This window comes from Amblyomma mixtum, chromosome 7 (genome assembly GCF_055824585.1).
Source record: "Amblyomma mixtum isolate Tamu chromosome 7, ASM5582458v1, whole genome shotgun sequence".
Classification (NCBI taxonomy): Eukaryota; Metazoa; Arthropoda; class Arachnida; order Ixodida; family Ixodidae; genus Amblyomma; species Amblyomma mixtum.
Genome location: NC_143018.1, coordinates 64,944,712 through 64,960,798, shown reverse-complemented (window position 1 = coordinate 64,960,798; position 16,087 = coordinate 64,944,712). Strand labels below are relative to the sequence as shown.

Sequence of the window (16,087 nt, the reverse complement as noted above, 5' to 3'; positions counted from 1 at the left end):
GGAAAAGTAGCAACGAAATTAAATTTTTTCGGTACTACTTTCCGTAAACGTTTGACTGTGAGTGTACAGTATACTTTTGTTAACTTGTTCTCTTAAGCGTAGATAAGCCTGGTGCGAAAATTTTCTATGTATCGATTGTGCATTACTGAAATGTGTCTTCATCTCATTTGCACTGCAAATTAAACTACTCAAGCTATGCACTTACCACTTTATAAGAGGTGACCTCTGTACATATCTCGCAAGCGTACAGATAGCAAATATTGTACTCAGAACTGCTTTAGGAAAAGAATTAAATAATTTTGAAGCCACTTCATCCACTGGTACTGCAAGAAAAAAAAGGGGGGTGGGGTACAACTTTGCTCTGATAGCCTCAACTGCAGGAGAAGCTAGTCACATGATGGCAAGCAGTATCTATGGTGTGAAGAGTGGCGATGGTGTAGCTGGCATACATTGGTCCCCCCTGGGTGCTGGTGACGGGCAGTGTTGCCAGAGTGCTCTTTCTGGGCATGTCAGCAGCTGCAAAGTGCGCTCATCGTAGTGCTTTGCCGTATCGCTATTGCCTTATGGACAACGCGTGGAGCGCCTTTCACCCAGTCCCTGGGCGGCTTGCCACTCTGCCATCGGCGGAGTAATACGTAGTAGTCCGTAGTAGCAAATAGTCCGCACGTATTTTTTTTCTTCGGGCTTATTTTGCGGCTATATTGTCTGCGAATGAAACTATTTATTCATGGAAACCTAAAAAACAAAATAAAGCGAAAGCAAAGCCTTCACGGAGCTGGCTGAAAGGCACTCCACGCGTTGGTCGACTCCGCCCACCGTACGCGGCAGAATTAAAAAATAAAGGCGGGAGCCGGACGTTAATTCGATTTAATTAGGGAAATCGGCCACACAGGGCAATAAATCGACGTTTCTAGGAAAGCTAGGAATGTGAAGATCGAGTTTCCACGGCAAAAAGACAAGCTCAGTATCCTCTTCAGTGCACCTTTATGCGGGCACCAAATACCAGATTTTTAATAGCAGTGGAGTTCGGGATTTCATGTGGCTTTGACTTAAGCGGAACTGCCGCTTAATAAATGAGTGCTGCTTAGTTTTACCATGGGTGCACATTGGTGGGGAACGCATGGCAGTGCTGCTTCTTGGCATCTGTCCCTCCTTTCAGTCTGCCTGCCCACTGTTTCCCTGGGAAAGAGACCAGCTCTTTGCCTTGCATGAAGTCGGTGGAAGAAATGTGCGGGCTGGCGGAGTGGTGCACACCGGCAGCAAGTGCAAGATAGTAGAGAAAGCACATGGGGTCGTGTGTAGCAGCCCTAAACGGGGCAGTGTGGGATTCCTTTCTCGATAACGAAAGGAGTAGTCTTCGAAGTGAGTGGCGGCTGTGCTACGTATTGATCTACACTGGGAAACAGTGTTGCCCACCTTGGCTTGTCAAGTGGCCACCTTGTGCTGCTGCTGTGTTTGTGCAGTGCCAGCGAGTGGTGCACTGGCGAGTGGTGTTGCTAAGCGGGGCCCAGCACCCAGGCTGTCGGTGGCGCCCGCAACGACAGCAGCTGCTCCACGAACATTGCTGAGGCCACCAGCTAAGCCAGCTGCAACTGGTGAGCTGTGCCACTTGGGCTCCACATGCTCCACATACCGCGTGCTCTGCAAACAAAGCCCATAGCTCTGCTATTAGCTACCGGCTGGAGATCAGACTTTTGTCCTTGACTAGGCTACTAACATTCAAGATGTCTGTTGGAGAGTAGGCAAGGGACAAGGTAGCTCGAAGACAACAAACTGTCAAAGGGAGTGACCCATTGGACTACGCTGCCTAGAAATCTGTTGTTTGGAATGTGCACAAATGTTTCCAATGTGCAGATTGAAAAGCTGCATGTTCATAGCATTGTGCATGAAATGTACTCTTGCAGAGAAAGGACCATGAGTAACGTTAATTTCGTGCGCCACTAAGCAAATATCGGCCATTGCAGGTGGTTGACAACATGAGCATTCCAAAGTTGGTCGGTTTGATGCTTAAGGCTTATGCAAATCAGTGCCGTAGTGAAGCAGCCACCACCCAAACAGCACTGTGTGTTATGTTTTGGAAATGTTGAGGTCTAACTTGGTTCATTTCTTCTTCTTCAAAAAGAAGTGTCTGTGCTGAGCATTTTGAGCAGCGTTGTGCTTTGCCGTGTCACTATTGATTTATTGCTCAATTTACGCATTAGGAGCACTGATATAGCTTCCTTTCGATGCGCAGCAGAGTGCATGGATGCTTTACGAGATAGATTTTCAGCCTCATATGCGATGATTTCTATGTGCTAATTGAGGCATTCAGAGTAAGTCAGTACACCGTAAGCGGGTACCAAATGCCTGAGGTTTAATGGCAGTGGAGTCGGGGATTTCATGTGGTGGAAGAATTGTGCTGGCCGGCGGAGTGGTGCACACCGGCAGCAAGTGCAAGGTAGTAGAGAAAGCACATAGGGTCGTGTGTAGCAGCACTAAACGGGGCAGTGTGGGATTCCTTTCTCGATAACAAAAGGAGTAGTCTGCGAAGTGAGTGGCGTCTGTGCTACGTATTGATCTAAACTGGGAGACAGTGTTGCCCACCTTGGCTGGTCAAGTGACCACCTTGTGCTGCTGCTGCTGTTTGTGCAGCGGCAGCGAGTGGTGCACTGACGAGTGGTGTTGCCAAGCGGGGCCCAGCACCCAGGCTTTCGGTGGTGCCCGCAACGACAGCAGCTGCTCCAAAAACATCGCTGAGGCCACCAACTAAGCCAGCTGCAACTGGTGAGCTGTGCCACTTGGGCTCCACGTACCACATGCTCCACGTACCACATGCTCTACGTATCACATGCTCTGCAAACAAAGCCTATATCTCTGTTATTAGCTGCCGCCTGGAGATCAGACTTTTGTCCTTGACTATACTATGAACATTCAAAACGTCTGTGGTAGAGGAGGCAAGGGAGAAGGTACCTCAAAGACAACAAACTATCAAAGGGAGTGACTCATTCGACTGGGCTGCCTAGAAATCTGCTGTTTGCAGTGTGCACAAATGTTTGCAATGTGCAGATTGAAAAGCTGCATGTTATACCATTGTGCATAAAATGCACTCTCGCAGTGAAAGAACCATGAGTAACATTAATTTCGTGCGCCACTTAAGCAAATATGCATCAATTACAGGTGGTTGACAGCATGAGCCTTCCAAAGTTGGCCGGTTTGATGCTTAAGGCTTATGCAAATCAGTGCTGCAACGAAGCATCCACAACCCACGCACATTTTCTGAACAAAAAGCACTGTGTTCTGTTTTGAAAATGTTGAGATTCAACTTGGTTCGTTTCTTCTTAAGTGTGAGTTTAGCTTTTCCATAAAAAAGTGTCTGTGCGGAACATTTTCATGCCGGTTCTTTTTCTTACCTCGGCTTTCCTCTTAGTACTAGTTTTGAAGATCCACCGTGTGGTGGATAACTTGCGCATTATTCTTTGACGCAGGCCCAAGGACATCTTTGGCCGGACCACAGAAAGCGCAGACTCCAGCTGGCCAACCCACAGCACAGATGGCAGGGCAAGCACCCAAGCCCAATTCACAACCAGCAGCACAACCAAAGCCAAAGGCAGCCTTGGCACCTCAACTGGGCCTCTCCCACCCTGCACCTCCCAAGACCAGAGGTGCTTTGTGTCTCTTTTTTTTTTGTTCAGAAATTTTCGGGTCTTGCATTATACGTAGAATAAATCAAAACAGGACGACAGCGAGCCCTATCAGCAGCAGTGCAGTGCTGAGTATGTGGTGATGAGGTATCTGTCCCGTTGTGCAAACAGTAGCAGTATGGAGTGCCATATGGCAGTCACCAGCGGTTGGGTTTTTTCTCTACATTTACTAATGCTGTGTGCCTGTTCAGTTAGTGTACATACCCCTGGATGTATGCTACTTAGAGGAAACTGGGAATCTTTTTGCATTGCAAAATATTAGAGGAAATGTTTAATTTGGATGGACTCCTGACTCGAGCCAGTGTCCAGGTGTTGCTACATAACAAGCAGATGTCAGCGAGCGGATGCGAGCGCATGCGGAAGCGCTCGCGTCCGCTCGCGTCTTCCCGTGGGTGACCTCGCAGTCTTCATTAACGTCATTGCCCCATGCAAACTGACTGTTCTTGCTTCGCGCAGCGAGTGCATTCATTCGCGGCACGACCGTGGCTGCATCGCACTATCTGGTATCATGATGTTATAAGGTGCGGGCATGAGGAAAGCAGGGCTATGACTCGGATAGTCTAATATTATCGCTTCCAGGCGCAACATGGGGAGCGGCGATCTCCGCAATTTTAAAAGGAGGTTTTTCGCAGAAAAGTTTATATTTTAAGTTCACGGATTTTTCGGATTGTTGGATTATTCGGACCCTTTTTCGGGTCCCGCCGAGTCCGAAAAATCGGTCGGCGACTATTCATTTTTTTAGGACCACAGCGCAGTTCCAGAGGCTATTTGTTGCACACGGGCCATCGAGCAGAGCTTCCTTTTATTTCGCTGAACACACATCTCGAATATTCTTTTTCCATCTCATTTGACTCTGGCAGTGCACATTCAGGCCTTCTATCTTCCCTGGCTCCTGTTTGTGTTTACTCTCGCACGTTTCCGTTGTGTGTCCAGCAGCGGCTGGCGGCCTGCCTCGGCCGGCTGCGTCCAGTGGGACATCTTCGAGCCGTGCTACTGCACCGCCTCTGCTGCTGCCCAATGTGGAGTCCCCAGTGGCGACCCACCTCTCCTCCACTCCAGGGCGGTGCGTACCTTCCTGCTCTTCGTCGTGGTAACTCTGGTTCAGACCATGCATGTGGGACAGTTTACCCTCCCGAGTTCATTATTCCCATCTTCCAGGACAGATTTTGCTCTGCTAGCAGGTCTGTCACTAAAGTCCCTGTTGCTCTCTGCTGGTAGTGTGTCACGTGACCTCGTGACGTTATCACAACCTGCCCACCGTGTCAAGTGACAGTTAAATTAATGATTGGTCATAAGATGTAGCTCCGGAAGAGCAACCTAGCTGTGTCTCACAAGGCCCACCGGTGGCAGCCCCTGTCATTGCAGTGTCAATGCAGTGCCAGGAGTGGTATGAGGGCTACCAAGGATCTTTGAATGTAACGTAGAGTGGCTAATTCCGCATATATGGGCATTAAACCACTAACGCTCTAACGTCATGCCATTATGGCGGAGCTTGAGTGCCCCTTCCAGCTATTTTGACCTAATAATGCACTTTTATTTTTCATAGAGATTTGGGGGGCGTAACTTTTAGGTTTATGTTGGCTGTCACATTGATCCTTTCCGAGCCATTCTCATTCGCCTCTATTTCTCTTCTTAACTTTAATTACTGCCTGCCAGTTTCTAGTGCAATATTGTGGAAATACAGTCCAGACAACATATAACGAACATGAACTCCACGCTCCTACCATTCGTTATATCGGGATTCTCACTGCAAGTGGGCTGTCCATAGTATAGATAACCACCACGAGGCGAACCTTTCACGGAGTGCTGCGCAGTCGGTATCCGCGAGTCGCCAGGCCTGGCCAAGCTTTGAACCTGGCGGGCGCGTTGTCGCCCATCGCGACAAAGGGGTGATCGGCACCGTGCCTTTAGGTCTAACGCGTCCCGCAATGAAAGACCGCCTTTAATTATGGGGCACACATTAAAGGCGAGAAATCACCCGAAAGTATCATCATTTCTGCGTTTACAGCCCTTACGTTCTGTAAGGACGCTGTCTTTGCGGAGTGGTAACCGCTGACAGACTTCGCAGTGTGGGTACTGCAGCAGTGGCCAGTTTCAGTGCATAGGAAATGTTCAACACAGTCAAAGCTTGTGTCTTAGATAGAATAAATTTTTTGGCTAGTGCAAAGGTCAAAAAGGTCGAACGCGTTTGGTGAGCTCAGCACCGTCATGGTGCAAGAGCAAGGGCCGTTTCTCAAGCTTGCGTGCAGTATAATATTCGCAAATCGCAACCGCCTATTTACTTTTGGTGAGTAGCCGTACGAGCCCGCTCATTTGACTGGGTAAGCGCTCGAGTTCCCTCGCCGTGTAACGTTTGTTCTCACTCCTACGGAATCGATGATCAGTGCAAGGGACACAGGAGATGACTATCACGACTTACGAACGCTCTCCAGTGCTGGATGAGATCACGTCTCTTGCCGTAGTCCTTCTCAGGCAGGATGAAGTCGATTTTTACATATGGCCTGCCATAAGAAGGTTAGCGGAGCCCTGCGTCTGAAGGTAAGGACGGGTACCTTTAATAATCCACGAGAGTGCCTCTCATCCTCAGAAAAGAGGTCGTTTCCTGAAGCGGGCCAGCCCCATATTCTGCGCAAGCCGAGGTGATCTTGCGCACCAGCATCATCATCATCAGCCTGAATGCGCCCACTGCAGGACAAAGGCCTCTCCCATGTCTCTCCAATTAACCCTGTCATTTGCCAACTGCAGCCACCGTATACCCGCAAACTTCTTAATCTCATCTGCCCACCTAACTTTCTGGTACCCCCTGCTACGCTTGCCTTCTCTTGGAATCCACTCCGTTACCCTTTAGCGGTTATCTTTATCAGTCTCTGGGGCCAGAGCTAGCTGTCACGGTCTCCCAGAGCTCGAGAGAAAGAGCGGTATCTAGTTCACCGGAGATGGCTCTATTTTGCAAGCCCACAGGATATGATCGTAGTTGGCTCGTTGGCCGCAGTGTTTACAGTTCGGGTTGTACCTCTGCATTCTTACTGCATTCAAAAATGAAGCTTTGCTGCTCGTTGAATGGCCTCATGTAGTCAAAGCCACCCACGTGTCTTGTGGTAGTTGTGTATAGGTTCTGAACCTCCACATACATCTACCATGCTACATTCTAGTTCACTATAACTGTGCTCTGAGCTAATTTTTCGCTTAACAATTCAGCAACGCCGAAACCAAAATTGAAAGAAAAAACTTACGTTTTCCTGAAGCGTCTAAAGTAAACAGAGGCATATCTTATTTAACTTTGCAGTTCATAAAATTTCGCGTATTATTTTGGTCAAAAAGTGTGTTGAAATGAAAAGGTGCTGCCATCAAATTTTCAAATTAGAGTTTTTTAGAAAGATTAGCCTGACTGGCCACTAAGGTTTTAAAGTGTAACATTTTATTTGTGTTACCACTCTATGCAGACGCTCGTCCAAAATATGAGGTATGCTGCGCTCTCTATGGATGCTTTTAAAGGGACACTGAGGAGAGAGTGAAGTTGGCTTGTATCGACAGAATACCAGCTCCTGATAACAAAAACGCCAATCATACTGACAACAAGGCTCTTGTAACGTAGAAAAGAGCAAGAACCAAAATACAGGTATCGCCGCCACAGGCCAAACTCGCAAGTACAAGTGTGATGACGTCATAGGAGAAAACAGTTTTGCTAGAACCAATGGTTCTACTAACACTGGGACACGAGAAGGCACGAATCACTGAGGCGCAGCAAATGAATGCGCAAATCTCCTTGACGTCGCCAGATGGCGCCACGTACCCGGCAGCTACGCGCGTGCCTGCAGCATCGTGACCAATCAGCGCCTGCTCACCGGCGATAGGCGGGCTCCCGATATTCCGCTAACGGTAACAAGGTACACGGTATGCTGGCAAGAATTAAAGCGCAACAAGACGGCACAAAGTAGGAGAAAAAACGACAGGACAGGATAGCGCCTGTCCTGTCGTTTTTTTCTTTTACTTTGTGCCGTCTTGTTGCGCTTTAATTCTTGCCAGCTATGAACCAACATGCCCCGGAGAGTGTTTTACACGGCATGCTAAACGTGTCTATTTGCGAGAACTTCGTTGACGACTTCAGGAATGGGATTCATCGTAACGCTGGCAAAACTCCGGTGCAAACGTAAACCAAGCGACGGTAACGATGGCCGCAATAGCCGACAGATGCCTTCAACGTGCGGCTGGCGGTAGCTTTCTTTTCGGCTGCTGCTAGGCCGCTCTGCTGGCAGCCAGAAATCACGGAGTCTGCGTTACGTCATGTGACGTCATGTTTCACGTCACTTAGTCCTGTGTTGTCATAAGAGAATCTCAAGTTGGAATCAAAGCGGCGGGAAAAACTTTTTCAACTTCGAATCCAAGTTGGTTAGAAATAAATGCATCTTTCGCTGCGGGCCAAGTGGCAACAAAGCCATGAAATGCCGAACTATCAGGTTTTGCTATAAAAAAAATATTAATGGAGCTCTCCTCACTGTCCCTTTAAAAACGGTTTTGCTCAGTTTGTGACTTTTTGAAAACAATAGTTTTAGAAAAGCCTATAGGTAGCACAACAACTTGTTTATGTCAATGTTTCAATTTCCAAGGCCGGTTTGGTAAAGGTTAAATTTCGCTGCTATCCCATAATAAAGCTCAGCACTGTTGAATTGTATTTTGCTCCGTGCGCAGGCGCGCGATTTTTGAGCATATAAAACGGCTGCGATGGTTGCGTTCAGTGCCAACGGTCTTTCGAATGCTGTGCTGAAGGAAGCTTCTTCACTCTGACCGACAGGTTGCGAGAACACATGGCACAGCCGTCCACAAGCGTTGTAAGTGTGCTGTCTTTGTTAATTTCTTCTCTTTACCCCTGTGGCATGACACGGGCGGTTAGCTTGCTTAGCCTGTCGTGGTTAGTTTTTTAAACCTGAGTGCCTGTGGCATTGCTTGCAAGCTCCTATCAGCGGCACTGTTAAACAGAAGTCCTCATTGATACTTCAGGGTGCTATTTAGATGGACAGTATCCCTCGGAAAGCTTTGTACGCTCGAACACAGCGCTGTTTGCTGTGCTGGATGTTATGTATCCGTACCGCTGACCGTAGTGCCTATCCTCGACACACTTCGCCAAACTACGCGAAGTGCTGCAAATTGCAGTGGTGAGAGTCCGCGTAGCGTCCTCGCTTTTTTTTTTTGTCGAACAAGCATTTCTAAGTCCCATCGTGCTGGGCTGTTGCAAATATGCCTCGAGAAGCGGGCGACCGTGTATCAACTACGCAGCGGCCCATTCACCGTCGAGCCCATCTCTGCCAGCTTTTCTTTTTATATTGCCTTACCTTCTGCCGTTAGCTGTCAGAAAGCCAATGTGTTGTGAGGGTTTGTTGAGTCTTTCAGCACTAATCTTCAACTTGTCTGTAGTACTAGCGAGAAACAGGTTGAATAATTACAGGACTGCTTTAATCCAGCAGTTATACAGCGCAAAAGCCGGCATGCCAGTGTGACTGTGCTGTGCGCAATTTATAGACATAATAAGCTTATTCGAAAGTGCTATTTAGGCTTCCTTGCTGTTCACCTGTGTGGTTCCTTTCCTGTCGCTGCTTGTACCGCATAATGCACAGTAATTGGTCACCTTCCAGAGGCAGATTTAAGGGTCGCTCTCGGGACAGTTCCATGTGAACCGTGCATTTCTCTGACTTATTTGGGCAAAAACTTGGCTCCAGCGTGGTTTTTTCATGTCGAATTTCTCGCTTTGGATGGGCGAGCCCCTGTCACTTGCAGGGTTCAGTTTTCAAGTCCGCGAGCTAACTGCAAAAAACTGCCAGCATTGCATTTACTGTAGGCTGACTGCAGCACATAAGGACCAAGCAGTGTGTGCTAGTTGGCATGTCATGCTTTTAATCCACTGTACAGGCGTTTGTTTTCACCTGCCCCTGTTTGCGTGGGTTGTGGCCAACGAGTGGTAGTATGGAGGTGAGCATACTTGTCTAGAATGTTGATGGTGTGCTGCGGAGCAAATGTACTGAAATCTGAATGCAGCTGCTTTGCTAGGGGCAAGGTGCCGGTGCCTGCATTATTTGTCTATCCGGCTGCCCTGAGAGCAAGCGTTCTCTTAAACTCTGTACATGCTCTTAAATTTTGGTTTCTTTCCTGTGCAGAGCACTGCAGAGCCCTCTAGACAGATGTGCTCACCATTTTACTTACACATTATTCCTTGACTGCAGCATTAGTCGCATGCCTGTCGTATATGTAGTACTGACGGGTGCTGCCCTCAAACTCCAATTAGATTATCTGAAAAGGAGTTGCAGTGCATGCAGGTGTAACTATGTACAGGCTGATGTCGTCATCGTCACAGTCCGCCCTGTGCAGGGCAAAGGCCTCTGCCATCTTCCTCCAATTAACCCTGTCCTGTGACAGCTGCGGCCATCCTATCCACATAAACTTCTTAATCTCATCCACCCACCTAACTTCCTGCCACCCCCTGCTATACTTACTTTCTCTTGGAATCTATTCCGTTAGTCGCAAGTACCATCTGTTATCTTGCCTTCGCATTACATACCCTGCCCAAGCCCATTTCTTTCTCTTGATTTCGACTAGTATGCCATTAACCTACGTTTGTTCCCTGACCCACTCTGCCCTCTTCCTGTCTCTTAACCTTGCACCTAGCATTTTACTTTCCTAATCTCACCTTTGTAAAGCTGAGTACGGCAAATTTCTCCTGGAGGGGCCATGTATAGCACTTCTAAGCACTGCCTTCAAAAATATTGGTAGAGGTACAAACCCCTTGCGTCTACTTATTCTTCTCGCTATAGTCGCATGGATGGTGTGGTTTCCTTGCTGTTAAGTGAACCTCCTGCACCAACTAGCCCACCAAACAGCCCAGTTGAATTCTTTGCTATGACAATAAACGGGAGGGTTCCAAAAATGGTTTCTGATCCCTGAATCCCACATGCTCTGCTGTGTTGTTCATGTGCCGTATTTCTTCAACAGTGTTCACATTACTTCCCAGATTGCATGAATAGTGACAGGGGTCTGTCTTGTAGGGAAAGGAATTTAATTTACGAGAATGACGCAGCACAAAGCGGATTTCAAATAAATGAACAAGGAACTGGGCGCAATGGCAGAACACTGTGAGGCGCGAACCCAATGATTGACTTCGAGTGGACCATTGTGCCAGAGCCGTGCCCTCAAAGCTCTTACTCGACTCACTGTATATTGAGCTGACGCGGCGCAATGTTAACCGCAACCTGCAACTCTCCTGCAGTTACATCTAATGAGGTAAAAGTGGGTTCTATAAAGTGTTTTTTTGTTCATTTTTTTTACTTTGCATTCTTTAACTGAAATATAATAAGCACTGTCTATTTATCATTATTTTTGTGCTTTGCAGGAATTGGGTGCTGTGGATCGCAGCTCTACTGTATTGTTGCTGCACCTGGCCTCGAGAACTGTCCTTGCTGCATGTCGCTCTGCGGAATTTCAGCATCAGTTTCGGAGGTTTCCAAACTGGACGTTCTCTTCTGTCCAGGACGGTGGTGGGGACTCTGTGCGCCTGGTGCAGTCGCCACCCATGAGCAAGTCGATGGTGGAGCGAGAGATGAGGCGCATCATCCAAAACATCGAGGAGATGGCAACCACACCCCTTGTCGACACACGTCAGATCACACTGGTCGACCTCTCAGTCTCGGACCCCGAGTTGGAGGGGGATGTGGACCCGGTGCCCCGCTGTGCCCTCTTTAAGTCTCCAGAGCAACCTGTTCCTGCTTTGCAGGAATTGGGTGCTATGGATCGCAGCTCTACTGTAATTATTGTTGCTGCACCTGGCCTGCAATTGCTAGCTGTGGTTCTAGTAAATGATGCGAACAATCCCTCATGAAGCAGAAGTATATATTCGCGATTACATCTTGGAGCGGCGATCAGGGGAAAGGAAACCTCCTATGTGCACAAGGGATTGCTCGATTTTTTTTAACAAAATGCGGCTGTGTTGTTTTCATAATTACTGAATTTGGGGAGGCCGAGTACTTCTCATAAAGTACAAGGCACAACCACATAATTCTTGTATGATCGAAAGCCAAAATATCCACATGCCTCATGTACTCCTCGACAGACTCAGCTGCAGCAGTGACTGTGCCATCTGCCACTTTTGTACGTATTTGCATTGCATGTAGCGTGACCTTGAGTGCATTCGTCAGCACCACAGCTGTAGTGGCACATGAGGAATGTCTGTTACACATCATGCTCCACATAAAATAATTTCATTGGCATCTATACCTTAATGAGCTCCTCGTGTACCTACCCTTTTTTTTCTGGCTGGCCAGATGTGCACATATATTTATCAAACGGGTCTGAATTCTGCCGTAATGCAGGCTGTCAGTGCGTGCCTCCTTTGCAAGATCACTGGTCTGTTGTTTCGAGAACTGTCTTTGCTGTATGTGCCACTGCGTAATTTCAGCATCAGTTTCGGAGGTTTCCAATCTGGTTGTTCTCTTCTGTCCAGGACGGTGGTGGGGACTCTGTGTGCCAGGTGCAGTCGTCCCCCATGAGCCGGTCGATGGAAGAGCGCGAAATGAGACGCATCATCCAAGTCCTCGAGGAGCTGGCAACCACACCCCTTGTCGACACACGCCAGATCACACTGGTCGACCTCTCGGTCTCGGACCCTGAGTTGGAGGGGGATGCGGACCCGGTACCCCGCTGTGCCCTGTTTCAGTCTCCAGAGCAACCCAGGAGGTGTGAGGTCTCGTGAACCCTGTGTTGGACTGATGAATCCCTGTTTTAACTGGTGGCTACAAAATGGTGTCTTCATATTACTAGCACAAGCAAATGGATGAGAGGTTCGAGATAATGAGGCGTTATGTCTTGGGGGCATAATTCTTCGTATTTCTTTCTAATGAGTATGGACGAGACAAAACCAGGATATCTGTAGTGGATCTCCACCAACTCCCATATTGCTGAATTGCCTATGCCTCCGGCAAAATCTTGTAAGGGACGAAGTGAGCAAACGTTGCCTAACTGTGCAGTATAAAGCAGGGTCGCACTTGCTGGCTCATTCTAGCCTACATGTAAGCAAAGTTGAGGACACCTCAACACCTTTGGTAGAAGCACCAATGAGGTATATGGACTATTGGAGGCTTCCTTTGTCTGCTAGGAAGAGGGGTGGAGTGCGTCACAAAGCTCTCATTACCCACTTACAACTTGCAATGCTGGGCTGCACTCAGCAAAGCTGGATCACCAGTGAACTGTACGGAAACGGACCACCCACCTTCAGGTGTATTAATGATTCTGTAACTAAGTTATTCTGACTGATGAATGGAATGTCAGTGCGCCTTCTATACACAACACTTTAGTCCACTGAGCGTTTTTGTTTCTCCTGTGTGAGAGAGATTGAGGTGTTTGCGTGTGTGTGTGTTGTCTTCCTGGATAAAGGTGGTAGTGCCTATCTCGCCCCCAAGCCTGCTTTTGTTCGTGTTGCGTTAAACTCGATTGAAAGGCATGAACTATCTGCACTGTGGCAACTTTTTTTTTGCCAACGAAGTGAAAGCTAGAGGGGTGGAGTGTCTTTAAATGCATCGCTACACCAATAGGTCTGCCACAGAATGGTGGTCTGGCACGTTGATCGCTGTGCGGTTGCCTCATTCCATCGTTGATGGTAGCTGGCGCCATCTATACAAGCTGCTTGTAACCAGACATGCCTTAAAATATTTACTGTTATCTAGAAAGTGTCTGTGCGACAAATTTTCAATTGAAAATATGCTGTTATGTGAGACGGGCTCCTTAAATAATGAGTGTTACCAAGGTACTGTGTTTTGAGATGAAACTATAAACAGCATGCGTGGACTATATTCTGCTGCATAGGAAGAGATTTTTTTTCTTTAGCTTTGGCTGCATGGCCAGAAATACGTTACTGAGTATAACCTCGAACAAACACTGCTGATTTGCTTAAGTTTCTAGCTAAATTTGTCAACTATTAGGTGTTAGGTTATAACAAGCTGTGTGGCAGTGCTAAGATTGCGCTGCATTTTTTTTCAGTATTGGAGCAGGTTTCTTCTGTTAGAAACTAAGAATAGTAGCGGTCTTTTCTGAGGACAAGTGCAGACTTTCTAGATGCTGCGTGGTCCAATCAGGGGTTTGTTATGCAGTGGCATTCTAGTTGAACTGAAACAACCCCTCAAATTGGTGCCTTTTACATTGCTTAAAGTGTCCAGCGTGCTTGCGTTTTCAACATGTGCCATTGGTATTCAGACACTCAACAGCAGATGTCTATCCATGTAAATATTTGGTTAATCACATGCTGTCCCCATAATCTCTCACAGACTACAACAGCTGCAGTATTTGTGCATCTGAAATGAACCTAGATGGCCACTGGGAAAAACCTATATCAATTATCTATTTCTACATTCATTTAGCACCAGGAGACTTGTTTGCTGCTGAGAAAATTATTTCAGTATGGAACGTTTTCTTCTCACTGTATGATTCATACTTTTGATGCCAGAAACAAATGGAATTGTCATGGTTTGAACTTCGTTACAGTGATTATAGTGCAGAAGCATTGGTTTTTTGGTGCAATTTGGCGAGGGTAGAATTTCGGGGGTGGCCAGGGCCAATTTTAGGAATTGGCCCGGGCAAAATTATTTGGAGGTCACCATCGTGTTGGGCATAGTCTAATGCGGGGTTGGCTGGGCGATATTTCTTGGCATCTATATGTTATGCTTTTCTTTCTTTAACTTGGCGACTTTGTTGCTGGGTGTTGGCGCCACTCTTGCTAGGTGTTGGCACAAGATCAGGCAGCCAAGATTCTTGGTTGGTGTCGCGCTCCTCAACACCTATCAGGAATCTTGGCCATTTCCATTATCACTATTGGGAATTGTTGATTGGTGTGGCCTAGCCTTGGCTCCACATACTGTCTTGACATCATTGCAGTTTTCTTGGAAAAACGGCTGGTGGTAGTGATACCTGTATAATTTTTTTTGCTCTATTCTGGTGTATAGAAGCTCTGTTTTCACTGCAAGTAGCCTCAGTTTTATCGGATGTGATTATCAATATATCTGGACTAGCTTCAAGTTGTCCTTTGTGTCGCCTGATGTGCTACTATTGGTGTTCAGGAACGTGTACTGGGTGCCAAGCATGTTCTTTGTTCTTCCCTGCATAACTTGCAGTGCTGTTACTGAGGGGGACAGTTGGCTGATATCCCTGGCCTCTCCGGCCCCCCTGCCAGGGGTCAAGGCTGGTGTCACTCGGGCCAACACAAATCAGGGAGCAGTGCTGAAAGACCGGGTAGCACTGCCTGACTTGCTTGGCTCTCCACTCTTGGCTGAGACCAAGTGCGACACGTCCAAGCAGACCTCCCTGGTTGAAGCAGACAGCAGCAGCGTTTGCCGTGAGTTCCTGGCAACCTTCCACCCTCCCCTTCAGCCCCCATTTTGCGCCTTCACCTTTTGTTTCCTTCTGGGCCCATTGTATTAGGGCTCAGCTGTGTCCCTGTTAGAGGTGAAAGTTGGCAAGGTTTTCAGTTTGCTTGGTCTCACAATTTTACTTCTTTATAATGGGTCAAAGCATGCAACAGCGTAAAGGAGAAAGTGCAACCGCCTACCCTCAGGGTGCAGCAAGTCATCTTTGCTAACTGGTTTGCGAAGTGATCAACGCAATGATGATGCCACACATGACTTGACTGGCACTTCCAATAAACCAACTCAAATGGCTGCAGTAGCCTATGAGTGACTGGGCATTTTCGTGGCCAAGGGAAGTGTTGCCCTGCTTTGTGCTCTGGGTTGTCCCCTCAAATTCATTTGCCAGTCGGTAAAGTACTAGATGGCTTTCAAGGTAGAGGCAGCTGTGGCCATGTGTACGTAGCGCAATTAAAAAGAAAGGAAATCACAAGTTCGAGTTCGCACCGCGAATTTATTGCAGGAAACGGGCTTTGTATGCTGTTGGTTTGTGGGCATCAGGGTACCAGAAAATCAATGCCTCTGAATCTCTTAAGTTCATTTTTGAGTGCCCAGCTCTTTGGTCTATAGTGCCAAATTGGAGTATATTTTTCTTTATTGGAACCTCTGCCTTATGCAATACACATTTGACAATTCATGTTATGACCACTTCCTTTGAATGATGGGTTAATTTGAATATCTTCTATTCTTGGTTGCAGTTGGTCCTGCGGTGAGAAAATTAAGATAATCTGGGAAATAACTCTGCATTGCTTTGCCAAGATCCTAGCAATTTTTGATTACTTTCTAGGACGAATGCAAGCTTGCAAAAATGACAGTAGGAAGTACTGTTACTGCTACACGAGTCTGGTGCTCCTTTGAACGTTGCGCTTAGTGGTTCGCTGAAGGCGATTGCCAGCAGCTGTCTTGTCTTTTTCGCATGAAAAGATGCTCGGCACATAGTCCAGGTGACTGCCATCTGACAGCAGCCCCTCTGCA

General features: G+C 47.4%; 1 protein-coding gene across 1 annotated transcript in view; it reads left to right on the top strand.

Moving 5' to 3' along the window:
* Positions 1-16,087, top strand: part of LOC149336321 (uncharacterized) — a 32,638-nt gene that overhangs the window by 2,188 nt on the left and 14,363 nt on the right. The window contains exons 5-13 of the mRNA XM_089554125.1: positions 1,464-1,595; positions 2,632-2,763; positions 3,465-3,641; positions 4,614-4,743; positions 8,473-8,509; positions 11,059-11,088; positions 11,197-11,469; positions 12,166-12,398; positions 14,825-15,045. Coding sequence (XP_089410251.1) covers positions 1,464-1,595; positions 2,632-2,763; positions 3,465-3,641; positions 4,614-4,743; positions 8,473-8,509; positions 11,059-11,088; positions 11,197-11,469; positions 12,166-12,398; positions 14,825-15,045 — 1,365 coding nt within the window. The remainder of the gene's footprint in view (positions 1-1,463; positions 1,596-2,631; positions 2,764-3,464; positions 3,642-4,613; positions 4,744-8,472; positions 8,510-11,058; positions 11,089-11,196; positions 11,470-12,165; positions 12,399-14,824; positions 15,046-16,087) is intronic.